The sequence below is a fragment of the Microcebus murinus genome, chromosome 3 (genome assembly GCF_040939455.1).
Source record: "Microcebus murinus isolate Inina chromosome 3, M.murinus_Inina_mat1.0, whole genome shotgun sequence".
Lineage (NCBI taxonomy): Eukaryota > Metazoa > Chordata > Mammalia > Primates > Cheirogaleidae > Microcebus > Microcebus murinus.
Window position 1 is genome coordinate 92,389,248 of NC_134106.1, and position 26,273 is coordinate 92,415,520.

At 46.0% G+C, this 26,273-nt stretch overlaps 2 protein-coding genes across 8 annotated transcripts in view; both read right to left on the reverse strand.

The window, feature by feature from the left end:
* Positions 1-229: 229 nt before the first annotated feature.
* FGFBP2 (fibroblast growth factor binding protein 2) lies at positions 230-910 on the reverse strand. Its single transcript, XM_012737673.2, has one exon. The coding sequence runs from the start codon at positions 908-910 to the stop codon at positions 230-232; it is 681 nt and encodes a 226-aa protein (XP_012593127.2).
* A 3,599-nt stretch (positions 911-4,509) lies between these two features.
* Positions 4,510-26,273, reverse strand: part of PROM1 (prominin 1) — a 105,550-nt gene continuing 83,786 nt past the window's right edge. For 2 of the 7 annotated variants that reach the window (XM_076001106.1, XM_076001104.1), the window contains 12 exons: positions 24,367-24,510; positions 23,698-23,769; positions 22,526-22,618; positions 20,385-20,438; positions 18,695-18,775; positions 18,498-18,566; positions 17,087-17,179; positions 13,841-13,956; positions 13,293-13,316; positions 12,804-12,872; positions 6,698-6,734; positions 4,510-5,673 (listed from right to left, as the gene is read on the reverse strand). In XM_076001106.1, the coding sequence (XP_075857221.1) occupies positions 6,722-6,734; positions 12,804-12,872; positions 13,293-13,316; positions 13,841-13,956; positions 17,087-17,179; positions 18,498-18,566; positions 18,695-18,775; positions 20,385-20,438; positions 22,526-22,618; positions 23,698-23,769; positions 24,367-24,510 (828 nt within the window). In that variant the 3' untranslated portion in view covers positions 4,510-5,673; positions 6,698-6,721. Of the gene's footprint in view, positions 5,674-6,697; positions 6,735-12,803; positions 12,873-13,292; positions 13,317-13,348; positions 13,576-13,840; positions 13,957-17,086; positions 17,180-18,497; positions 18,567-18,694; positions 18,776-20,384; positions 20,439-22,519; positions 22,619-23,697; positions 23,770-24,366; positions 24,511-26,273 lie in introns of those variants that run through there. The other 5 variants (XM_076001105.1, XM_076001103.1, XM_076001108.1 and 2 more) reach the window with 4 other exon arrangements.

The window sequence follows — 26,273 nt, forward strand, 5'->3', positions numbered from 1 at the left end:
TCCTTGGTGGTTCTCGTGTGTCACCAGGGTCAAGCGCCAGTGCTGATGTCCTCGGCCCTACCTCATCTGCTCTGTTCTGCAACAGAGACCCTTAATCCCAGCCTCAAAGCCACGCTGAGACTCTGATGCAGTCACAGCAGTTGCGGAAGCGGTACGTGTCCCTCCACGAGTCTGTGTGAGTAAAGGTAAGTGCATTGCCTGGGAGGACGGGGGAGGGTTCCTTACCATTTCACCCTCGGAAGAAGCTGATGAGAAAGGCACACAGGGCCTGGAGGGGCTTCCAGCAGTGCTCCCAGGCCTTCTTCTCTGCTTCCTCATTCCCGGCGGACCTGGGTCCAGCCTGGGTAGCCTTGACCGTGGGTTGGGTGGGGGGGTTGGCTTGTTCCAGATTTTTCACGGAGTCCTTTCCCAGCTGAATTGCTTTCATGGGTTTCGCTGGGACCCCGGGCCTGGGAGACGGCTTCCCAGCCCTGGCAGTCTCGGGGTGCTGCTTGGGTGCTGGGCCACTCTTGAGGCTGGAAGCCACCTGCTGCATGTGCGCCTGGGTCCCGGCTGTCTGACACACAGACGGCCTCAGTACCGGGGCTCCCTGGCACGGGTGGCTGAGGCGCCTCAGCTCCTGCAGAGCTTGGTTCCAGTAAGGCTTGGGGTCAGCCACGAAGGCCTGGCACACACCGGGCCGCCCGCTGTACTCGCACCAGTACGCCTGGGTTTGATTGTGGCAGTCGACGCGGAGCCGGACGTCCCCAGCGCCTTGCCCCGAGCCACTGGTTCGCACGGTGCAGGATTCTCTCCCTCGAGTCTGGAAATGGAATTCCTCCCCAGCGTGTCTTTGCTTTTGCCTTGGAGCCTGCCCCAAAGTCCCCAGGAAGGACAAGGCCACCAGCAAGAGGCAGGGGATGGACTTCATGGCGATGCTGTGATAAACCTGCCTGCAACCCGGCACCAGGAGAGAGAACCTGAATGGGACAAGCCACCCTTTAAAGGGTGCTGCACAAAAGACTCTTTTTCTGCGAGGGTGGGCAGGGTGTTCCGCAGCAATGGGAAAACAAGCATGCAGACCTTGGACACGCAGCGTTTGGCAAGAGTGGAGCAGCCGCCCGGACCCACCTAGCACCTAACACAAACCCTGCCCAGTGCTGCCCAGGCCGCACACAAAGCACTACACGCAGGCCTGGGGGTGAGGGCTTTGCATTTTCTAACTATAGGCAGCTTGCTCTATAATTGGTCCTTGTAACGGGAACAGCCTTCTTTGTCAACATTTGGGAAATTCCAAGGTGTGTCAGAGAAGTTCTGGAAAGAGAGGTTTGTAGCTCAGAGCCTGGGGTTGTCTTGGGGCTCCATACCCCTTGGGGTCCCTATCGTGGGGAGGCATGGGTTTAGTTAATCCAAAGGAGACCAGTCTTGTCAGCCCAAGTCTTGTGAGATGGTTTAGCAAATGCAAAAAAAGACTCTGAGGTTTAAAAAAAAGAATTGTGTGGGAGTGTGTGCTATGTACACAGGGACACAGGGCCCCCCCTCTCCGCCCCGGCTGAAAGTTACCTAGTGTGCCTCCTCGGTTTTAAGGATTATTATTGTACTAAATAAAGAAGAGCAAAGGAAATTGAAAATAACTTTTGACTCTGAGTCAAGAATCATATTTTGTTATGCTCATAACTGTCTTTCTATGACCCTTTCAGAGGTCTCTGCAGAATGGTCTAAAGGTGGCAATTTATGGTTGACCTTGGCAGACATTGGTTAGTGTTGGCAGACACCGTGTGCCCAGGTTGAATATGAGGGATTGTACCTTGGTGGTCTCACGTGGGCTGGTTGGTGTCTTACCCAGCCTCCCTTCCGCCCGGGTAGCCTGAGCCCCGAGAAGACCCAGTGAGGCTGGAACTAAAGCCAGTCTGAGCTTCGGCAGCCATGTGTGTTCACAGTGCTCCAGGCTTCTCAGAAGAGGGGTCACTCCAACCTCCTGGGGAGCAGGGAACCTTCAGGACAAGTCAGTCAACTTGTCAGGTTAAGAAGGGCTACAGGGCAGGTGCTTAAGACCTGAAAAGAGAGCTTATGGGCTCCTGGGAGAGATGACCCAGGGAGGGGACCCACAGCCTCTGCCCTGACTCACATGACCCATCGCACCAGTTCTGAAGGCGGAGGCTTGGCCTTTGTGCACTTCCGAGCCAGGATCCTGTAGGGGGAATGGTCCAAGTCAGACTCCACGTGGTGTCTGGGAAGGGCAGGTGGAGTCCGGCTCCCACCCCCACTCACAGCAGTGTCTTGGGCAGGGAACCCCCTGTCCCACCTACCCAGCTGCTTGGAGGTTGTGGCCAGTCTTTTCTGACTCCTTAGTGAGTCTGATCTTACCCTGCAGTGGGAACTTATCAAAAGCGCTCTAATCACATTCTTCCCCCTTTGGTTTTTGGAACAAGCTGCACCTCAAGGCCTTTGCACTGGTTGTGCCCACCGCCTGGCATCTTCTCTTCCCTGATTACTGCCTACCTGGCTCCTTCCCGCCTTCTTCCCTAACTATCCAACATAAAGGAGCTCTTCCATTATGCCATTACTTCATCCTGCTTTAATCCTCTTAACAGCAGTGATTTCTGTTCTTTATTTGCTTGTCCATCTTTAAGTAGGGAGTGACGCGATCAGAATTGCATTGTAGGAGATTTATCTCATGACGATGTTGAGAAAGGCCTGGCAGGGGTATGAGGCTGTGCCCAGGGGGGTTAGCGGGCAGGCTGGTAACTGAGCGAGTTGTGCACATGTTGAGCTGCTGTAACAAAAGATCCTCTCTATCATACCGGCAGGTTTTAGCCAGGCAGTTATTCAGATTTAACCCATGGCTTCCTAGGCTTGTCGGGTCAATGCCATTTCCAGTGGAACGAGTCTGGGATTCTCAGCTTTGTATTGGTAGATACTACATTCATGGGCCACTGGCTTAGGCCTAGTCACTCAGCCACACCTAGCTAGCTGCAGGCTGGGAAATGCAGTCCCCACACAGGTCCAGCCAAAACTCAGGGGCTGGAAGCGGAACAGAAAGAGGAGGAGAATGCCACACTAGCCAAGAGACATGTGAAACCTGTAGGAAGGTAGCACCAGTGGGGTGGGGACGAAAGCTTAGGCACCAAGGGTGGGGGGAAGGGAGACAGAAAGCAGACTTGGCTGGCACCTCTGGCTCAAGTGCTAAGGTGAAGGTAGAGTAATTCAAGAAAGGTGACCTGGTGGAAGGAGCCAGTGGGCGTGGGCAGGAAAAGGCAGTGGTGGGCAGGAAAAGGCAGTAAGCTGTGGCCCGTGTGGCCTGTTTTGGTAAAGTTGTTCTGGAAAGCAGCAGTGCCTGTTCACTTACATACTGTCTAGGCTGCTGCTTTTCTGCTATGACAGAGACACAGACCCCATGGCCCAGAAAGCCAAACGTATTTGCTGCCTGACCCTTTTTGTGGAGAAAGATGGCTGAACTCTGGCTTAAGGCACATCCAGACGGGGAAGTGCAGTGGGCACGCGGGCTGCTGGAGCTCTGCTGTGACCACAGATATGTCATGAGAACCGAGAGGGGCAGGACAGCCGTGGGTGAAATCACCCAAGGAGAAGGCGAGGGACAGGCATGGGCCAGTAGAGAACCTGAGAACACCTAAAACTAAACGTAAGGGCAGGAGAGAAGGTGAGCATAGGCAAGAGACGGAGGAATAGACAGCCAAGCCCCAGGAAGACACAGCAGAGGGCTCCTTCAGAGGAGATCTTTGCAAAGAGGCAGCGGTCGCCTGTCATTGGTGACCTGACAGGAGCCCTTCAAAGGGCTGGAAGGGAAGGAGGCCTGATCGCAGGAGCCAAAAGCCAATGGAGGTGAGAAACATGCGGAGATCGAAACATGCTGAGGATTCTTTCAAGGACTTTATTTGCGAAGGGAGGAAGAAAGAGAAAACATGTTGCCCTACCATGCGTGAGTGTTCTGTGAGGTTGAGGAAAGGCTAATTTTCTAGGAAAGATGAGAACGTGAAGACCATATCCTAATAGCTGCGTGTTTGGCAGCGGGAGATACTGAAAAGTAAATAGCGAAAAGCTGCAGGAGTGAAGCTGTGGAGTTCTAAATTCAGTTGGCTTGAATAATTTGAAGTTTTAAAATGCGGGATAGAGAAATCAGGTTTTCAAAAAAAATGACAAGTTAAGGGATGATTTCTTCCAAAAGAATTACACACTCCATAGCCGAATTTGCTCAGATTGCAAGCCTCTCATGTGTAATTGCACAGGTACATTTAGGAGCACATCGGACAAAGTAGAGTTTGCCTATAGCAGGTGTTCAAGTGACTCGGACTGTTCCCTGAGAAATGGTGGCTTGAGTTCTAAAAACTTGAGGATCTGAGAAACAGCCTGCTTTGAGGAGGCAAGATGTTGATATTGATCTTGTATCACTTCCATATAATGGCCACTCTGATGATGGGAAAGTAGTAGAAAAAACAAATAACATAAGCCCAAATTTCATCGTTTAAGATTTGACAGCCTCTAAGTCTACTCAAGAAAGCAACATACAGATCATGTTTTACAAGTTCCTTTTTATTGAAATGAACCAGGACTGGAATGAAAAGACCTAGTGAAAAGCCCACATCTTGAATTTCCTTCCATAAATGTTCAATTTTGTTTGACCAGTTTTTCATTGCTGTTCACTTTTGATAATGACAGATCCAACATAAAAATCCTAAAGCAAACTGATATTTACTTTGTGCTTTCATGTATTTTTTTTAAGGATCAAACTCTAAGGTTTCATCATGTTGGAAACCAAATCTAAGAATCATGACAGGATCTTCTCACATTTCTCTTTAGAATTCTCACCAATAATCATAGGATATTCACGTTAGCTGCATTCCAATTAATGTTTATCCTCGTAAATCAGAAAACTCCATCAAAGTGTACATTGCAACCGGCATTTGTTAAAACAACTTCACTCTCTAGAGAACAGCATTTCTTTCTCTCAAGATTTCTCTCTCTCTCTCTCTCTGGGTTGAATTTGCCAGACTGGAGCTAAGCAGGTTTCACTGTGATTGCTTTTGCAATCTATTTCCAAATGGAATATGATAAATCATTGACGAAGTAGATGAAAATCTCTGAGAGGAAGGATATACTGTAGGTTTCATCCACTTTAGTGAAAATGGATTATTTCAACAGCACCAATAAGTCAACACTGACCTGACAGTGAGTCCATTTAGAAGAAAATCCTATAATGCTCATTTGTTTAAAAACTCCGACTGTGATAACGAAAGAAATATATGATATTTACTGTACACAAAATGCATCTTTCCTATTAAACTGGTACATGTTAGCACACTCCACATATGGCAGTATGTTAGAAATCCAGCCATCGCACTGGAATAGCTTTTTGACACAGAAATGCATCGAGTGGGAAGAAACACCCTATATGTTGTAGTGTCTAAATAAAAACCAAGTGTAAAAAAGTAAAAAACAAAAATAAAGGGGGCATGGGGGGGGGGAATCATCCTTGAATAGTGATGGACACGTGGACTAGAAATGTAACTATGTTCATTCCTAACAAAGCGCTACCCAGAGACCAACGATGCCATTTCCTTGGTGCCCGCTGGAGTCACTGTGTCCCCACCAGCATTCTTCCTGGATTTGGAAAGTCCTTGTAGGCCCAGAAACTATCAAAAATCTGTGATCCTTTCCTCTTTGAGTTTCTTGATGCTGAAATGAAGGCCAAACAAAATTTTAGAAACTGGTTTTGGATTTACTAAAGAGAAAACTAAGAATGCATAATCCTAAAATAGTCCCCACCAGGAGTCCAAGACCTCCAGAGAAAATATAAATGTGTTTAAGAGGCACAAAAATATGTTTTTTACAAGACATTTTTTTAAAATACAGAAATGTATAAAAAAATTTTAAGTCTATAATATTCAAGGTACATGGTCAGTACACAGATATCTAGATTTTTTTTTGTCTTTAAGAGGTCTTGCTAGCCCAGGCTGGAGTGCAGTGGCGATTCACAGCATACTGCGGCCTTGAACTCCTGGGCTCAAGCGATCCTCCCTCCTGCCTCAGCCTCCCAAGTTCCTGGGACTACAGGCGTGTGCCACCACGCCTGGCTTTTTTTTTTTTTTTTAAACTATATACACATATAGTCACCATGTGTATACATGTACACACAAACACACACATATAGTCAATGTATATACAGAGAGTCATTGTATCATACGTATATACAGTCGTCCCTAGGTATCTATGGAGAATTGGTTCTGGGATCTCTAGGAATATTTTCCCATATACTTTAAATCACCTTTAGATTACTTGTAATACCTCATACAATGTGAATGCTATGTTAATATTAATAGTTGTTGTGCTGTATTTTTTTTTATTTTGGCATATTATGGGGGTACAGATTTTAAGGTTTCAATAGATGCTCATTCCCCCCCCCCACAAGTCTGAGTCTCCAGCATGACCATCCCCCAGATGGTTGTTGTGCTGTATTTTTAAAATTTGTATTATTTCTATTGTTGTATTGTTATTTTTTATTTTTTAGAATATTTTCAATCCACATTTGGTTGAATCTGTGGATGTGTAACCTGCAAATACAGATGCAGAATGAATATATAAAATCATCATATATAACCTGTACACTGACCTAGATTTTCTACTTAATGTATTAGCTATGTTTTAAACGTTTTAAAAACTATACTCTATAAATTATCTTATATGAAAGCGTCAAACTTACCTCAAGCAATTTCAACATCAGCTGTCATTTAGGTGGGCTAAAAAACAAAAAATACACAAATATAACACTCTCAGGCAAAGCTGTGGGTGGTTGCATGGGCTCTGTGCTGAGAAGCAGGCATGTGACTACAGGGAACCATGAACACAGACCACACTTCAGAAAGTTTATCAGGAAGAACATGTCAGATGGAACTTTGGTTCTTCTAAGTTGTTTGTATTGCTTTTAAAAAGAGGATAAAGAAGATAGAGGGAGAAACAAGCCCTGACAAGTAGAGTTGTGAATGTTCACAATCTAAGGTTAAAAGTGATAAAGGTCATGAAGAATGTGTGTTGAAGACACCAGACTAGCAGAAACCAGACCACAAGAGTCTGGCCAAAGTCTACTTCTAGGACAAGAAGACAGAAGCAAATGGAAGTTCTGCAGGGACCTTGTTACAACTGCAAATGCACGGGCATGAGACCAGACAGTGCACATGCCCTCTGAGTGGGTCCCTGGGTTAACAATCAACGGTAGCCCTACTGACATGTGAAGTTACTCTGAGAACATGGCCTTGACAACCAAGAGAGGTTTACACAACTGGGAGACTAGTGAGCTCCGTCTGGAATATCTGTAGTCTCGACTCTGGCACCACCCTCCCCGACTGTGCCTCTGGGTAGATCACAACCCCTCTGAATGTGCAGGATGCACCGTGCCCAGATGCAGTGCTGTGGCAGACACAGGAGGTTGGGGGAGGACATGCACTGAGGACATCAGAGCACCTGCAAGGCAGGGTGTTCCTTCCAAAGCGTTTGACTGTGGAAACTGCACATGCTTGGTCCTGCGTGCATTTTCCTGCACTCCTTTTCTCTCTCAGTAAAGAAACACATTCTTTATTGAAGGGACTCAGAGGGTCCCTGGAAAAGGGTACAGGCAGGGGTTGGCTCAGTGTCCTGCTACTGCCCACAGACAGCAGGTCCTGGGGCTGAGTGTTACGAAGGACTGTAGGCTCTGGTGATCATTTCTAAAGAACATCTGCATTTGCCTTCTTGAGCAAAGGGATGCTGGGCACCCTAACTGGACCACTGGTTCTCCTCCTGCCCAGCTGTGCCTCTCCTGGGGCCCGCAGACAGTAATTACCACCCCATCCTGGAAAGAGGGTACTCTGGAGACCTTAGAAGCAGGAAATGGGCAAAAGAAACCGATGTGAGCAATGTCTTAGTCTGTTTTCTGCTGCTATAAGAGAATACCAGAGACTGGGTTATTTATAAACAACAGAAATTTATTTCTTGGCTGGGTGTGGTGGCTCATGCTTGTAATCCTAGGACTCTGGAAGGCCGAGGCGGGAGGATCGCTTGAGGTCAGGAGTTCTAGACCAACCTGAAAAAGAGCGAGACCTCATCTCTACTAAAAATAGCAACAAAAATTAGCCAGGCATGGTGGCACATGCCTGTAGTCCCAGCTACTTGGGAGGCTGAGGCAGCAGGATTGCTTGAGCCAAGGAGTTTGAGGTTGCTGTGAGCTAGGCTGATGCCACGGCACTCTAGTCCGAGCAACAGAGTGAGACTTTGTCTCAAAAAAAAAAAAAAAAAAAAGAAAGAAGGACATATTTTTCTCATGGTTCTGGAAGCTGGGAAGTCCAAGAAGACAGTGCCAGCATCTGGTGAGGGCCTCTGTGCTGCACTGTCCCATGGTGGAAGAGCAACTGAGCACGAGAGACAGAGAGGGGAGGGGCCAAACTCCATCCTCTTATGAGCAGCCCTCTCCCGCAATAACCAACCCTGCGATAAGCACGTTAATCCACTCATGAGGGGAGAGCCTCTCAAAGGTCCCACCTCTGCATATCGTCACAACGGCAATTAAATTCCAACATGGGTTTTGGAGGGGACATTCAGACCACAGCAAGCAACTAAAACTAAACCTGGAAGCTCCTGCTTCGGCGGGAACAATGGGCCCTTAGCTGGGACCATTATCTGGAGGACACATTTCTTCAAGTCGTGGGGATTCGGACTCTGATAACTTCTAGGGTGATCAACACAATAAGCTAATAAAATAAAGGAGGCCGAGACAGACCTCTGGGACAGCCCTCTCCGCAGAGCAGACGTCACACGCCAGTGGCTCCACTTTTGAGTTAGTTTGGATTCTACGTCCAGATCTCAATCAACACTGGGCTCTGGGCAGCCTGGCCAACAGACGGGAGGCAGACTCTGTTTGCCACTGAAGTACTCTCACCTTTGCAGAAAAAGAAAGGCCCTGGCCACCTAAGGCCTGAAACATCGCACAGGGGAGGGGGCTCTAAGTACCCTCCCTGGGCCCCGGGCAGCCGGAGCACGCGCAGGTGAGGCTGGGCTGTTGCTCACGTGGCATTCCCTGGGACACACCTGTCCTCTGGGCTGCAGAAATGCAACCGCGCGGCGCTCCTGCTTCTGCCTAAGCTCTACAGCGCCGCCGGGCGTGACGCACACCCTCGCCAGCGGGGGTAACAAGAAGGCGCATTGTAGACATATTTTGCTGGGCCCTCCTGGTATTTTTTTTCTCGACATCATTTGCTAACATTTAAAAGGGAAATTTCATATCAAAATCAGATTTCTCTCCTTTCCAGAAAACTAGATTTTCTGGCAAAATTCAACTCATCTGTTCCTCTTTCTACCAACTTGGTGTTCTTCAGAGTGAAAACTGGGAAAAATACCAAATTTCTATGTGGTCTGTTCACCTCTGCTTTGGGACCTTTTCTATGCCCACTTGCGTTTGGGAGAACAGGAGAAAGAGTGGTTCCTATCTTAGCTTGGCCCCTGCCTGGCTGTGGGGCGTTGGGCGTGGCCTTCATATCCCCAAGTCTACCTGCAAATGACAGGTGGTGACAAGAGCCACAGAGGGCTGACTGTGCAGGATAGGATAAGGCAGGAAGCTGTCCTGCGCCGATTTCTGGGGCTGCCGCCGGCCAGACTCTAGCTACCCTTAAGCCTTTGTGGCTGCACGTGAAGCAACTTTCTTGATCTCTGAAGCCAGAGCTAGAGAGAATACATTTATCTCCACCAAAAAAAAAAAAAAAAAAAGCTATAGAATTCCCTAGAGGGAGAAAAGGGGGCTGTTATGAGCCCCTTTTTACAGGTGAGGAAGCTGAAGATCAATCTATATAGATCTCCCTAGAAGTCACACTCTTGACCTTTAGTGACCTACGAAGGGTCAAGGGAAAGGTTCAGAAATGAGTCATTCAACACTTGCTGAGCTCAAAATGTCTCCACTTTCTCTGCAAACTTGGTGTGGGAGGCGGAAGCATCGTTGGAAAAAAAAAACTCCAGGCTTATCTAGGTAGGTTTATATTGTCGCCTTTTCCTTCAAACAAAAGCAAACAAACCACCACTGTGTGATAGACTAATTAAAGGTCATGAGTGTGTGTGTGTGTGTGTGTGTGTGTGTATTTAAAAATAACATGGAAGGAAAAGGGAAGGGGAAAAATAGCTAGTTTATGAAACTGAGTTTGCCACCAGGAGCATCTCGCTTCCTGTTCCTTTTTAAGAGAATTTGTTGTCAAACTGCTCCTGACCTGGTAAGTATTAGCTTCCTGATTTGCAGAAGGCTTTTCTTGAAGAGCCAAGCATGCTCTCCATGCACTGATCATTTCGCTCCCAAACCTAGTCTTGCCCCGAGATGCTGGCAGCGTGTGAAAGTTTGGCGTTGAACACGAGGAGAAACCGCAGCAGCAAGACCGCGTGAAGCGGGCGAGCGCCCGGGTTTGTCTGAACGGAGGCCTCCCCGGGCGGCTGCGCTCACAGCCACAGCCTGCACGCGGCCCACACAGCCTGAGCGGTGCTAGCTCGGCTGGCAGATTAGAGGCACACCTGTCATCTCAATCAACCTTTGGGCTCCTTCCACCAGAAATGTCAAAGTGATAAGGAAACAAAATTATAATCACAGTGAACCAGAAACCAGTAAAATAAGGGCTTACACTGGCCAAAGGTGAATGTTTCACCTTATTACCTCATCCAGCCCTTGCAGGGTCTCGTCCTCCCTGGGTGGCCCTGTCCAGTGACTGAGGGAGGTAGGGTACAAAGGCTCAGCTGGGCCCAATGGGGACACTGTGGGCAGGCAATGCTGGCTCCAGAGCTCCCCACCAGGAGGACCGAGGCTTTGGCAGGCCCTTCTTGACTTCTGCCCCCTTCCTTGCACAACTGTGGATCTTCATAAACATCCTGCACCCCAAACTCCATCTTAGCATTGCTTCCAGAAAACCCACCTACGGCACCCTCCTGCCCAGGTTCGCTTTTCCCCATAGCATCCTTCACGCAGCCTCGTGAAGTGTACCGGTTCTTGGAACAGAGAGTATTTCTGGAGACTTCACAACCAAGAGGCAGGCGCCAGGAATCAATTCTACAAATTCACAAAGTGCTGGAAGATCTGATGTTAGGGCAACACAGGGAGTGGAGAACAGCTCTCCTTTGATGTTGAAATTTTCAGTCCATAACTATAAGGTAGCATGCTACACCCTGAAAGGGCAGCCTAGCATGTGACACGGGCAACCGCATTCCCTCCTCTCCCCAGAGCAGACCTGGCTCACTGATACTTGTCCTGAATCCACCTTCAAATCTGTCACAACACAGCACTCCAGCAACCAAGTCTGGCATATTAGAAGTAGCAAATGAGATGGAATCAATTTGCCTTTTCAGAACTTGACTGTTCCTGCTTTTTATTACCACCATTTCTGCTATGGTCTGAATGTTTGTGTCCGCCCAAAATTCATGTGTTGAAATTCGAATCAGGATGATGGTATCAGGAGGTTGGACCTTTGGGGAGGTGATTAGGTCCCATTATTGCCTCGTTAGTGCCCTTGTAAAAGGGACCTCAGAGAGCTAACTCACCCCTTCTACCGTGTGGGGACACTGCAAGAAGGGGCCATCTATCAACCAGGAAACAGGCCCCCAGCAGACACGGAATCTGCCAGCACCCTGACCTTGGACTTCCCAGCCTCCAGAACTGTGAGAAATAAACTTCTGTTGTTTATAAACTACCTAGTTTATGGTATTTTGTTAGCAGCCCACATGCACTAAGACAATTTTCCTCTCCCTAAATGGCAAATTAAAATGAAAAATTCTAAAGTTTTTCTAATGTTCAAAGTTGTTAGTTAGGTAAACCTTTTATCCTTCCGAAAAGACAAATTTTAATAACTTTCTGGTTCTGTTCATCTTGAAACCTGCCAAAAGTAGAGTATCTGCTGTCACTAGGCAACATTGCTTAGGATAAGGATGCACCTGCCTGGTAGATTGCATCTGGATGGGGAGGCCTTAAATATAGATACCTGGTGTGAAGCAAAGCCATGGGCTTCCCAACCCTCGTGGAGCGTGGGCCTTCTCAGAGAACGTGGACCCTGTGCACCAGCATCAGACCCACTCCTTTGCACCTGAGATGTCACTTGGGTTGGGAGGGAGGAACACCAGCCAGGGGCCAGCTGCAGGGACATGAGGAAGGACCACCATGCACACTGAAGAGGACAGCCACTGCGGCCCTGTTGGTCCTCGCACGTCATAGCCCCACCTCTTCTGTGCAGACAGGAGGGGGTCCCTGGTTGACATGTGGGTCTGAATTTTTAGTGGAGCCTCAGAAGAAGACCCCTGGGAAGTGGTGCTCAGAGTTACTTGACAAAGATCCAGAACCATAAAAGCTCCTTAATTCCGGAGAATACAAATTCATAAAGATTTGGAAGAAGGGTTGGGGTTCTTTTACCGATTGATTATAGTTAATTTATCAGAAGGAAAGAAGGAAGGAGGGAAGAGGGGGAGGGAAGAGGGGAGAGAGGGAAGGAAGAAGACAGTTTTGAAAACCAACTGCTCAGTTTATTCGGTGCAGAGAGATTCTAAATGGAAGATGTGCATGCATTTAATCCTTAGTGATCTATAGCCAGACATAGCATTTTAAGATGACACCAAATTTTAACTGCTGAAATATTCCAATGTTTAGAAATCTATTGACTATTTAACCTTGTGGCATCATAGAATGCTATGTAGGGCACTGATAGAGCATCACGCAGAGAGAAGTGAAGGCATGAACCACATGCAGAAAATCCAGTGTTGGATCTACAGGAGATGAGAAGGTTTGTCATGGGACACGCATGCACTTCCACACTTTGCTTTACCTTGTCATAACAGGATTGTGAATACCATACAAATGATCTTTATGATAACCATTATTACCATTTTCCATACTGTAACAAAAATAAATACACCAAAAACACCATGTTATCTCTAAGATGAAGTATTTATATTATGGAGTACAAAAGCAATGTAATGGTCATGAAAAGTATGAGACAATTTGTTACATCTACAAAGAAGGTAAACGGGTATATTTACATTCTAAAAACCCAGAGACCAAAATGACTACTTTATAGATCAATACATTTAACATATAAAATTTTCATTAATTCAATAAATATTTCTTGAGTACCTTCTATATGCCAGCTGTCTTTTAAGAGGCATCACAATTTATTTTTTACCTGGACAAATCTATTGTTTTTATTTCATTTTAAGATGTTATTAATTTAATTTTAAAAGTCCCTCACATAATAATAAAACCTCCCCCCCCAATCCCATCTATGAATAGAGTTAAAAAAAAAAAAAGGGCTTACTTTTTCATGGGTATAGTTTCAACACTACAAAATACAAAAAAGGGACATACGATTACTTTTCTTGTTACTATTAAAGCTTAACAGCTCCAGCCCCCGTATGTTTACTCTAATACAGACACTGACACAGCGCAAACCCAGGAGACACACACGTTGAGATGAGTGAAGTAAAGAACGAAACACGCAAGTTCACCAGACACAATGAAGGGCAGACTACAGAGCCAAAACAGAAAGTAGTAAAAACAGTTATCATAAAGTGAACTGCCAAGTCCCCGAGAGAGAGGAACTGTAAATAAGAAATAAAAAGGCTGGTTACAAAAGCTGAGAGGATTAAGCAAGAAGAAAAAAAAACACAAAAAAACGTTAACACAAGCATAAGAAAATCGGTGCAATAAAAATCCCAGCAAAACACCTGAACAGAAATGACCCACTACTTAAAAATTTTTTTTTTTAAAAAATCAAGTTTAATCTCATCAGAGCTCATCTCTTTGAAGACAGCACCACTAGCAGATGACCCCCCCCCCCGGCCCCGTGGAAACCCACATACTTACTCATCATACACATCCTCCGAATTCATTCGGCGATAGTACTTGGCCAGCTTCACGGCAAAAATTAGAGCCGGAAGTAAAAATACAGTAGCTTCTCCTACGCCAAACCAAAACAAATTCTAGGAGAAAAAAAAAGAAAAAAAAAATCAGAAGAATTAAATGCTTGAAGATGGGGAATGGAAAACAACAGCTGTTTGGGGAAAATTTTTTAGAGTGAGTTTTCGTTTCGTTCTTTAAAACCATTTGTGATCCTCATAGGCAGCAGCCACTATGTGAAGTGCTACACACTGTAATTCATTTAATCTTTCAAAAACCTTGAGAAGATCCTATTGAATTTGTTTTACAAAAAAAAAAAAGGAACAGAAGTAGCAAGTGGGAAAGCCAGGATTTGAATCTAGGACGTGCTGAAACAACTTCGGACCACCCCACTATATGACCTCTCTTTACTGCCCAACTGTCTAGCAGTAAGAGCACAGATGGCCAGCGGGACCTAGTTTAAACTCCTTTTATATATATAATTTTTTAATGTTAAGATGACTAATTAACGTTTCCGTCTTTGTTCTACATCTGAACAGTTAAGATGACAGCATCCTCATCCCAGAATATTACTGTATCAAGAAGATAGAAGCGCCCACATGAACACTTACTTAAAAGCTTGTTTGGAGGGTAGACTTCATGTTATGTGTCCTTACCACAATAAAATAAAATTTAAAAAATAATCATAGTAACTGACTTAAAATACCCCGCTCCAAGATATCCTTTTTTAAACAGTTGCCAACATGCACGAGTCAGATTTCATATGTAAACCTGGATTTATGCCTTTTCTTGAAAAATCTGAAGTTCTCTCTCTTCACACTGATCCTTTGTTCTCACAAGACAACAGTCTAGAAGTGGTTCTTTCAAGAGGGGCGTTTGTTTTCAGTGTGGCACAGGCCACATCACTAAAATCTTCAGGCTGTGATTCAAAATGATTTACCCTTATGAACCAATCAGAACAAACACAGCCATGCATGGCCTGTTTGATCACGTGGGTACCCGTACAGGGGCTGAATGCCACTTCTGGCCAGCATCCTGCTCTTGGCCTGTTTTCTAAATCCACCAGGCTCCTACAGATAGTAGTTCAAGTCTGAGGGCCTAGGATAATGCTGTCAGCAACACTACTGCAACTCTTCTCGGCCCACCTCAAGGCCAAACGCAGCTTGTATATAACAGCTGCTCTGACCCTCCGGGCCTGGCCCTGCATTTCTGCTTTGTTCCTGGCTAAGTTTAGTGCTGCAGGGTGGTGGCACCTCTTTGGCCCCTCATTTCCAGTCAATTTCTTCTGCCTTCCCTCCATTTTCTTTTATTAGTGGATTTCTATGTTTTCAACCTTGTTTTGAGAAGCTTTACAGCTTAATAACTGCCATATACTTTTTCTGGAAGCTGCTTCAATCCTTATGGAAACAATCAAGACACAAAAGAAACACACTAACCGGCTTGCAGTCTATTTCCTTAGTGAAGCAGATGCCCAGAGCTCTTCTTACTGTCTAAACCACCTACTACAAAGCTCCAGCCGATCATCTTCCCCAGCAGCCTCCAGGTCTCCCCTCAGTCTGTCCCTGATTATCTGCAGAGAGGCACCTGCTAGTTGGGTGAATTGACTGGTGGGAGGTAGATGGTGGAGGCTGGATGGACACAGGGAGAGGTCGATTCAGGTTCAAGCAGGCTAACCCTGAATGCCCTATTGAGAGCCTCAGCCAAAGCTGGCAGCAGGGACTACCAAGCACAGGACCAAAGGGGAAGAGGATGCCAGAGGAGGGAAGCAGCCAGGAGCCCAGCGCTTAGGGTCTATATGGCTGGGATGGGGATAGGATCTTTCCCATGTGGGCATGAAAGTCCACCCAGCAGAGAGGTAGGCGTGAACAAGGGAGGTACACAGAGCAATATGAATGCACGGAAACAGACAGCCACTGTCACCCTTCACTCATTCCGCAGTGACAGTCTGCCAGGCAATACACCTCACGGCAGAGACACAGCTCTGTACTCATGGAGTTCAGCGTCTAGAGTGTGTTTGGGGGATAGGTCTTAATCAAAGAACTGCACAAATATGAATTCCAACAGCAATATATCTCTAAAGGAAAAAAAAGCATAGATATCTATAAGAATGTAGAAAAGGGAGCCCAACCTAGTTTATAGGGTCAGAAAAGGCTTCCTGGAGAAAAAGATGTTTGAGCTAAGACCTGAAAACCAAGCAACTGATAACAGTGGACACTTATGGAGCGTGTTAATGTCCCAGCGGCGTTAAGGGCTTTCTTTACATGTAATCTCTCACTGAACCATCAAAACAGCACCATGCAGGTGATGAAGCTCAGAATATTTCAGTAAATTTTCAAGGTCACAGAGTTCTAGAAGTGTAGAAATGGAATTTGAGCTCAGAGTCTGTGTTCCCAACCTTTTTGTTACAAGACCTAGAGGACTTAGCCAAGTGGGAGCTGGGTGGGGAGGGGAAGAGGACAGAGAAAGAGAAAAAGGGGGAGTGTGTCCATCTCCTGCTCAGGCAGAAGGAATGGCACATGCAAAGGCCCTGAGGCGGGGAAACTGAGATGCATTTGATGAAGTGAAAGATGGTAAGTGTGTCTGTAGTACAGAAAGGAAGGTGAGCAGGTATTACAAAATGAGGCGTGGAGGGGCAGGGGTCCAATCATCAGGGCTAGAATGCTGACCACAGGGAGCCAGTGAGGTGCTTTAAACAGAAGTGAGCGGATCTGCTCCTAGAGAGACTCAGTGCATGTTGAGAGGCAAATACAGCTGAGGAATAAGCCTGATTAACCAGAATTACCATCCCCCTGATCACGTCTGAAAGGGCTTTTAAATGACAAATTAAGTTTGGTGCAGCTTTCGGGTGGTGTATATAGTTGCACTAAGAATCCTTCTGAACATTAGCAATCTGCACCCAATGCCTGCTTCTTTCTACTTATTCTGGACAAATCGGAGTTTTCTTAACAAGGGTCTCCTGGCTTCTGTGAATATAATTCTAGTAAGGAATGAAGATATGCAGCTGGGGCTTTGACTTTTCTGATCTAGTAAGCATCATAACACATTGATCTAAATTTTAGATGTTTAGGGTTTTGAATTCCAAAATCATAACAGACCCAAGCAGAAAACTAATTATTATAGTATGCATTACAATCAGGGCGGGGGGTGGGGGGAGGAAGGACCAAAGATGATGGATTTATTGCGCCTCCTCCTGGTTAATGATGAAATTCTTACCAGAGGCCTGATGATGTAGCCGCACAGAAGCACGTTAACCGCGGAGTCCAGAGCGGTGGCCACAGGTGTGCAGGACACCATCTTCTCTCTGATCTGCGGGAGTAAGAACCACAACAGACTTTAACTGAGCCACGTCTACAGAAATCCACCAGACTCAGATGTGCCATTTACCTTTGACCTGGTTTCACACAAAAAGGACTCTATGACTGTGGTGTTCAAGCCCCGGGCCACAGTACCAGTGTGTGGCCCATTAGGGACTGGGATGAAGAGGTCCACCACCGTCTCCCCGCTGCTCCCCACCCCAGCCCCCCCTCCCCCACTCCCCCCCTCCCCACCCCCACCTCGGGCCACGGAAAAATTGTCTTCTATGAAACTTAGGAAAGAGGGTGGGGGCTGTAGCACAGTAGGAGATGAGTGGCAGGCGAGGGAGCATATTTACAGCTACTGCCAATCACTCACATTGTTGCCTGAGCTCCACACCCCCGCACCCACTCCCAACCCATGGAAAAAAAAAATTGTCTTCCATGAAACCGGACCCTAGGTGCCAAAAAAGTTGGGGACTGCCGCTCTAAGACACGGAGCTGACAGCTGATTCCTATTGATGAGTTCTAGAAGATTGCTGTTGGCCCTCTGTAACCATAGGTTCTGTGTCTGTGGATTCAACCAATTGTGGATCAAAAATATTAGGAAAAAAGAAAGAAAGAAAAAAAAAAGGACGGTTGCGCATGTACTGAACATGAGTAGGCTTTTTTTTCCTTACCATTATTCCTTAAACAATACAGTATAACAACCAGATACATACCCTTTACGTTGTATTAGGTGTAACAAGTAATCTAGAAGCGACTTAAAGTATGCAGGAGAATGTTTGTAAGTTACACGCAAAGACCACGATATTTTATAGCAGGGACTTGAGCATCTTCCAATTTTGGCATCTTTGGGGTGGGGGGTCCTGGACACTGAGGGACACTGAGGGACAACTGTATCTGCCTTAAAGCCAGACCCACCCTTATTTTCTCAGCGCCTCAGTTTCCAGTTTCCTCATTTGTTATTGAAACAACAAGACCTATCCTGCAGGACTCCTGAGAGAACGAAAAAGTATACGTGTGCAGCACGGTATTTGCCTGAGTATTTTTTACCTGAGTCTTTGTTATCTGACAGAGGAGATGGGAAGAAAATGGAAGGGTCCGTGTGGCGAAGGTGAGCAAAGGGGACCCCGGGGGCCCAGGGGGAGCAGGTCCTCAGACCCGGTGAGTCGGCCCCAGAAGTCTCAGCCCCACACCGCAAAATCCTTTCACTTACCTCCCACCAAATTACTGGGGAATTCAATTTAATTTCCTCTAGATTTTACCCTGGAAAATGACCGTTCTAAGACACGGCCTCCTTCATGTTCATAAAAGATAAAACTACTTACGGAGAAGTCAACCCACAGCAGATACTGTTCGAAGTGCCCTGCTATTGTTCTCACGTACTTCTTAGCTTCCTGGAAAGACATCAAAGATCAGTAAACCGTTAAAAATGACGAAAGCATACTTAAATATTACAGAGATTTAATCTGTAATGTTCACCTGCCCACTTATTGCCATGCTTATTTTTAAAAAGAAGACTCACATCCTTAATAACAGAGGAAATGTTGTTTGTGACGAAGTTCTGAGCAGAATCCAGAGTGGTGATAATCTTGGCTATTCTGTCCTGGAAAACACGACAACAATCCACAGGGTATAAAATGATGCAAAGATTTCATTAGACAACTTGCATGTTGATTCGAGTGCCATAACTTGGCCCCACAAAACCGTGACATGGGTCTGCTGCTTAGGAAGATGACAGAGCCTCTTTGAGTGCAGGAGCGTGGGCATAGCAGGAGCACATGCTCTGGGGGACACTAGGCCTGTCCTTTTAAGAAGGGCCTCATTGAACACTCACAACAAGCTGTGTACATAGTTGTTATACTGTATTGTTTAGGTGTTGTAGGCTCCCTTCACAGACCAGGCAGCTGATCCAAGGTCAAGGTTAAAGTTACCAGGCTGGGATGCATTAGAGGGTACTTGGGATTTGCATCTAGCTTTTTTTTTTATAACTCCAAATCCCACACTCTTGGTACCATCACACACGCAAAGACAAGGCCTCTGCCAGCCCACATGCCATCATGGTGTAAATCAGAAAGGGGCCCCTTCTGCCCAGAGAGCTGAGGGCACAGAGCTTGCTGAGTGGAGGCTGATGTCCATCCTACCCTGCCCCCTGTATGCATCACCCTGAATGTCAAGGTGTGCAGAGAAAGCAAAGGACCTGCACATGGTCACCAGAGTGTCAGCAGGTTCCCTTGGCGTGGGACACACACTTAGGAAATGGTAACCATGATTAGAGGCCCAGGGAGGTCCTGGAACAGAGTAAAACATAAACATCTTCAGAGAAACCGAGTCATGATAATGTTGGTCTCACTGAGAAAAGTGAAGGAAGAAAGATTTAGTTTTTTTCCTGTGGGGCTAACATCCAACACCTCTCATGGGCAGCCTACTCCACTCAATGAAAAAATTATTTTCGGTATTGCCTGTTGGCATTGTGGATTCATGGTAGGTACAACAGCCTTGGAGCTCCGTTTTTGCGGTGGGAATATTTGCCCGGGGGTGCCCCCTGTGGTAGATGGTACTAGTTGCTCCGGATTATTGATACCCTCCCTGAGGCCACTTCCCAGGGCGTGGAGTAGACAGTAGACGTCCCCAGCCCCAGGACGGTGGGCACAGTCACGTGACTGGCTTTGGCTGGTGGGGTGTTGGGGACGTGGTAGATGCCCGTTCTGAGCAGTGGCTCACAGCACAACCTACGTTTCCACTCGTGCTCTGAGCTCCCGTCCTCCACTAAGAGGACATGCGGTGGCCCAGACAGGAGCTGCTCCTTGAGGTTGGGTGTCTAAATGGGAAGCTGTGGAGAGAAGCCTGTGGCCAACCCCAAAATGAAAAGGAATGATGGCAGCCCTGAGATTTGGGGTTGTTTGTGAGGCAGCATCACCTCTGTAAAAGTGACCAGTGTACCTCCTACGCTTACATCTGACACATCAAAACACAGATTTCACCTAAGTATCTAACAACCTGCTAAGACAAGGTCTATATTTAAGAAGTACTTTTAGAAAGGAAATAGTAGGAAAACCCAGTTTGGTATTTAAAATGGGTAAATAACTGAGACTTTTTTTTTTTTTTTTTACTTAAAAGTACTTAACAAAAATCAACACCTCTGAAATTCTATGTGTAGTATTTTATAATCAAACCACCAAACCCCATGCCAGCAAAACAAAGTAAATCCTCACCGTCAATCCATGGGTTATGTGTTGCAGTGTCTTGATACTTTGCCTTAAAGTGCCCTGGTGAACAAACATAGATAGTATTTTCAAAATATTACATGAAGCAGCAAGATCACATGTCTTGTGTTCTCTGCTACCCCAAGACAGCTATCAAATCTGACTTAACACTGTAATGGTTTCATTCTAGAAAAAATAACAGACACTAATAATAATGTGTAACTTATACACTTCTGGTATAGGAAAACCTGAGGAAAAACATCAGGATACACATTCTGAAGCTTCAAACAGCAATACCTCACATGCAAGGTGTCTAAGAAATCCCTCTGAATTAGGTTTGATCAAAGTAGAAGGCATTATTTAAAACAGAGCCTGCCACACAAGAGTAGTTTACCGAAATAGTTTGGACCAGGGGTTGGCAAACTGTATCTGTTAAGGGCCAGACAGTAAATATGTTAGGCTTTATGTGCTATAGTCTCAACTACTCAACTTTGCCCTTGTAGCCAAAAGCAGCCACAGATAGTTTGTAAATGAGTGGGCATGGTGAGACTGCAAATTAATACAACCCCTATGGAAAACAGGATGGAGATTCCTCAAAGAACTAAAAGTTGACTTACCGTTCCACCTAGTAATACCACTACTGGGTATTTAATCAAAGGAAAAAAAAAGCCAATTTATCAAAAAGACACCTGTGCTCAAATGCTTATTGCAGCACAATTCACCATTGCAAAGATGTGGAATCAACCCAAGTGCCCATCAATTTATGAATGGATTAACAAAATGTGGTATGTGTCTACTATGGAGTACTATATAACCATGAACAAGGATGGGTTAAGTCCTTTTGCAACAATTTGGATGGAACTAGAGATCATTATCCTAAGTGAAGTAGCTAAAGAATGGAAAAACAAACACAACATGTACTTGCTATTAAATTGGAACTAACCAATGAGCACACATGTGCAAAGAGGGAAGTAAAACTCAGTGGCAATCAAGCAGGAAGGAAAGGAAAGGAAGGGATGGGCAAAAACCTATATAATGGGTACAATGAACACTATCTGGGTGATGGGCATACTTATAATCCTGACTCGAGTATAACAAAATTGATACGTGTAACCAAAAACATTTGTACCTCCATAATATCTTGAAATTTAAAACAATTCCTTTCCTAAAAAAAAAGAAGAAAACTGGGCTTGGGTGTGTTCTAATAAACTGGCAGCAGACTGTAGTTTTGCAGGGCCCTAGTTTGCCAACCCCTGTACATGTGATCATAGACAGATCACATGCACAAAATAACTTGCTTATTTGTGCATAGGTTGCCCTAGTTCTGAAAAAGTCACAGAGTCCTGTCTGCTTGAAGGAAAGCATTAAAAAAAAAAAAAAAAAAGCAAAACCAACTTAAAATGTTAATACATTTGTGTTGGGCATAAACAAGTACAGTAGAAAATTGTGAAGAGCACATGATACAAATGAAAAAAATTCAGTAGGTTGACTTTGTGGATAAGCTAATGAATTAGGAAGTCAGGAGAGAAAAAAAAAAAGAGAGTAGTGAGAACTAGTTCTGGAAGTTCAGATGCTGGAGTCGAATGGATTCACGTGCTTCTCTAACCTGAGCGAGCTGATGCAGTAACCCAGTCTGACTCCAAAGCCCAAATTCTTTCCTTGCTATGAACTGCCTTCACTGCATTAAGGAAAGAGCCAGAAGGAAATGGAAAGGATGGGAGAGAAGAGAGGAAGCACGGCCATCGAGACAGCTGACGAGCTAGGTGGATGTACACAGAAAAGCACTTACCCTCACCTTCGCATGTTAAAGTTTGGAGAAAAAGAATTGAAGAATAAGTGAGAGTGAATCCACAGCACTGTGGCTGAATGCAGGGCGTGGGAAGGGCTGCTCACAGCAATGGAAACTAGAGCAAGGTGCAGGAGGCAGCCACAGGACTTCATCTAACTGTTCAAACCCAAACGGAAAAAGGAGAGGAAATAAACAGGAGAGGGAGGCGTGATTTAAGTTTTGCCTTCTTTGGAGGCCAGCTCAATTTCTGAGGCTGGGGCCACTCGGACTGGACCTCGAGAGGTGAGCTAAATGAAAGGCAGCTAGCTGCAATCAACTTTGCTCAGGCCATAGAGAAATGCCCAACGCTGCTGACTGTTACCAGTGATTGCTCCATAGGGATGATATGTAGACGGTGAATCATTTTAATACTTTCTGCCTCTCTTTTCAAGGACTGCCTCAAATTTCCTGGTGGCTGCAAAGAGAATAAAGTAAGCAAAGATCAACACTTTCCTTCCAGACTCAGAGCACTCTCTTTAACCACAGGGGGCTTGGGCCAGCCGGGACATAAGCATGCAGGCAGCCCTCCTTGTCCATTAATAGCCATGGGTGGGCACCGGCGTTGGCCAAGGTGGGACAGCGCCAAGACACCCTGCTTCAAATCGCAGACCCACAGACTCTCGGCAATAACCCACACTCATGATTCCTTCCTGAGTGCCTGAGGCTGTGAATTCTCTCCACCTCACCATGATGTAGCCACTATGAGTTTCCCCATTTTACAGATGAGAAAAGCAAGGCTCAACTGAGAAATTTTTATATAACCCATGCTTAAATAGTGTTTAGCACATTAACACATAGCAATCCTATAAGGTAGGTGCTTCTCACCCCCATTTGACAGATGGGGAAACTAAAGCACAGAGAGGAGAAATATCTTGCCCAAGCTCCTGCCGTTAGGAAGCAACCGAGTCAGGATTTAAGCCCAGGTCTTCCCCAAGAGACAAGGTTCCTTTTCAGCATGGTCTGCTGCTTCTCGGATGGGACCAGTTAAGGCCAAGTAGTCACCGACCAGCAGAGATGTCGATGAAGGGGACACTTATGTGGCTCAGGCGTTGTCTCCGCCCTCCCGTTCCACTTACTCTCAGTGATGCAAAGCACCACATGGAATCTTCCTCCCACATCCTCAGGCACTATCCCGTGTGCTGCAAGAAAAACGACCTGCGTGCGTGCGTGCGTGCCTCTGTGTGTGTGTGTGTGTGTGTGTGTGTGTGTGTGAAGGCAGAGAGGTTTGACAGGGACAAAAGCAAATCCAGAGCTAAAGCAGCAAGGGCATCTGCTCTAAGTGCAGAGGACGGCAGCTGCTGTGGCCACCCGGCCACGTTCAGGCTCAGAGAGGTTTGGGCCACATGGCAATGGCTGCTCGGGGGGACTTTGGGCATGCACAAGAGAGACATTTATAAACAAGGGATTACTCTTTTCAGCAGCCTCCCTAAGAATGCTATTGCCATTTGACATCTTCCACTACCATAGCATTTAAAGGGGACTGTTTGTACTCACCAAATGGTTTGCTTTTTTTTCTAGATCATATGCAAATGATAAAAGGTTCACTCTTGCAGGGTGTCTACCAGTCTACAAAAGAGGTATACAAAATTCTGTTAAGACTATGGGACTTTTAAACCTTAACAACATCTAATAGGCAACATCGGTCCACAACTATAAAGTAATCAAGGTTAGAAACTCTTACACAGGTGACAAAATCTGCATTCTTATCTATACAAATAAAACCATATTATTTTTATTCAATCATTTTATTCAACCATAAAAAGGAATGAAGTACTGATACATGCTATAAGATGGATAAACCACAAAAACATGCTAAGTGACAGAAGCCAGATACAAAAGGCCACATATTATATGATTCCATTTATGTGAAATATTCAGAATAGGTAAATCTGTAGAAATAAAACAGAGATGGGTTGTTGCCAGGGGTTTGGGGGAGGAATAGGGAGGAACTGCTTATGGGTATAGCATTTCCTTTGGGATGATGAACATGTTTTGGAACCACAGGTGGTATTTGTGCAACATTGTGAATATGCTAAATGCCACTGAATTGCTCACTTTAAAATGGTTAGTTTTATGTTATATGAATCTCATCTTAATAAAAACAAAAACAAAAATACATAAACCCAATGCTCAAATTTCCCCCAAAAGATCAAGCATGGTTACCTGAGACAAGTAGGGGGCATAATTTATACTGTCTATTCCACAAGCAGCAAAATCTTCAAGGTTGGTTCTGCCTGCTGCGTCCAGCAGATTAATACTAAGATGTACGTTCAGATTTTCAAATTCATTGTTTATACTTTCAATATGCTGCACGGACAAAAGAAAAGTTATAAAGCAATCCATTGTTCTCCAAGAATGTCACAAACTTAATGCTTTAGAAGAGCAGTAAAACTACACAGGACAAAACAGAACAAAACAAAACAAAAAAAACCATGCATGCACTGGGCTGGCATCTCTGCCTGGTACTGTCCCCTCCTTCCTGCTCCTTCCCACGGCAAGCTCTCTTTGAGGAGGCGGGACGCAAAGCAGAGTAAAGATTCTGTCTCTGCCCTCAAAGCTCTCAAAGGGCAGAGGCTGTGTCATAAGAGGGGCGTGTGAACTGAACTGCCTGCCTCAGGACACCAGCGCCTTGGAAAGGCCTCCAGGGAAGGGGACCTGGAAGGACAATCCAGAGCAGGGGGCTTCTGAGCCCCCAGCCTTGGCGAACAGAGGTGCTGAAAGGGACAGGGCAGACTGGCATCCCAGGGAAGGGGCCAGCATGCATTAGAGCTGGATAGGAGGAAGACGCAGGGGCTGTGATTTGGGGAACGGTGGCCAGCTACTTGGGGGAAGGTCATGGGAATGTGGCTGCTGATTCAGGGCTGCGTGCACAGCATGGAGCGCCCTGGGCAGGACTCTGCAAATACTACCCACCACTGTGCACAGAGAAAGTGACCCGTGGCATGACGGGCATCTATTTCTATGATATAGCATTATAGAAAATAGCATTTTATTTATGCACACGTAAGGAGTATTTGGGGAAGATAAATTAATACAAAATTCATGCACAGCTTTCAAATAAACCTCTTCACATTTGAAAACCATCAAGGCATCATGGTGTCACAGTCCTGCTGCCAGCCTTCTGCGACGCCTGCGGGGGGTGAGCCGTGGGCCTTGGGAATAACCTCCTCCCTTGGTATCTGTTCTCATTCTGGAAGCCCAAAACAAAGAGGGCTCTCCAGACTGACTCCTCCCCGCAGAGCGGAGGCCAGAAGCGACCTGCAGGTGTGGGAGGCAGGGATGGTCTAGGCTAACTGCACTCCAGAGAGTGGCTCAATCTCTCTTGCTTTTCCTTTTGGCCACAGTGCTCTGGAATGGTCTTTCCTCAGAGTCTCTGGTATCAGAGATGGGGTGTTGCTATGTTGCCCAGGCTGGCCTGGAGCTCCTGGGCTCAAGCGACCTCCCTGCATCGGCCTCCAGAGTAGCTGGGACCACAGGTGTGAGCCACCATGCCCGGCTCCCTGGAGTGTTAGACTGCGGTGTGTGGGCTCGGGCAAAGAAGGGGACGGTGTCGCTCTATTCCATGTGCTTCCATCCTTTCTGTCTCTTGCCAGCAGACTCACCAGAGCCCACCCTAGAGTCCTAGGGCCACAACATGATTCTCGAGGGATGAGGACAGTGTGGACCACATTTCTTTGTGCCAGGACCTGGCAGAAAGGAAGGATGGATGGTCTTGGGGAATGAATCTCCTTGGGGAACGAGTGGGGCTTGTTTCTATGGGAACATCTATGCTCAGTGAAATGACATCTTTCCCTGCGAAGTGTCTGCAGTGAGGCCCTTTTAGTGGCTGTTGCCTATTCCACTCAAAAAACTGAAGCTGCAACAGAGACAACCAGTTGCAGGGTGAGAAAATGCTTTGCAACTAGACGGGGGGGGGGGGCGGTTGCACAACCACATGAATGCACTAATTGTCACTTTCAAATAGTTACTTTTATCTTATGTGAATTTCACCTCAATTTTTAAAAAGGAAAGAAAGATGACTGGATTTAGTAATGAAATACTATGTCAATTCCATGACTGGTTCTAATTAC

What these genes read in the sequence shown, in the direction of transcription:
- FGFBP2 (XM_012737673.2), bottom strand. Translation starts at nt 910, where the DNA reads ATGAAGTCCATCCCCTGCCTCTTGCTGGTGGCCTTGTCCTTCCTGGGG.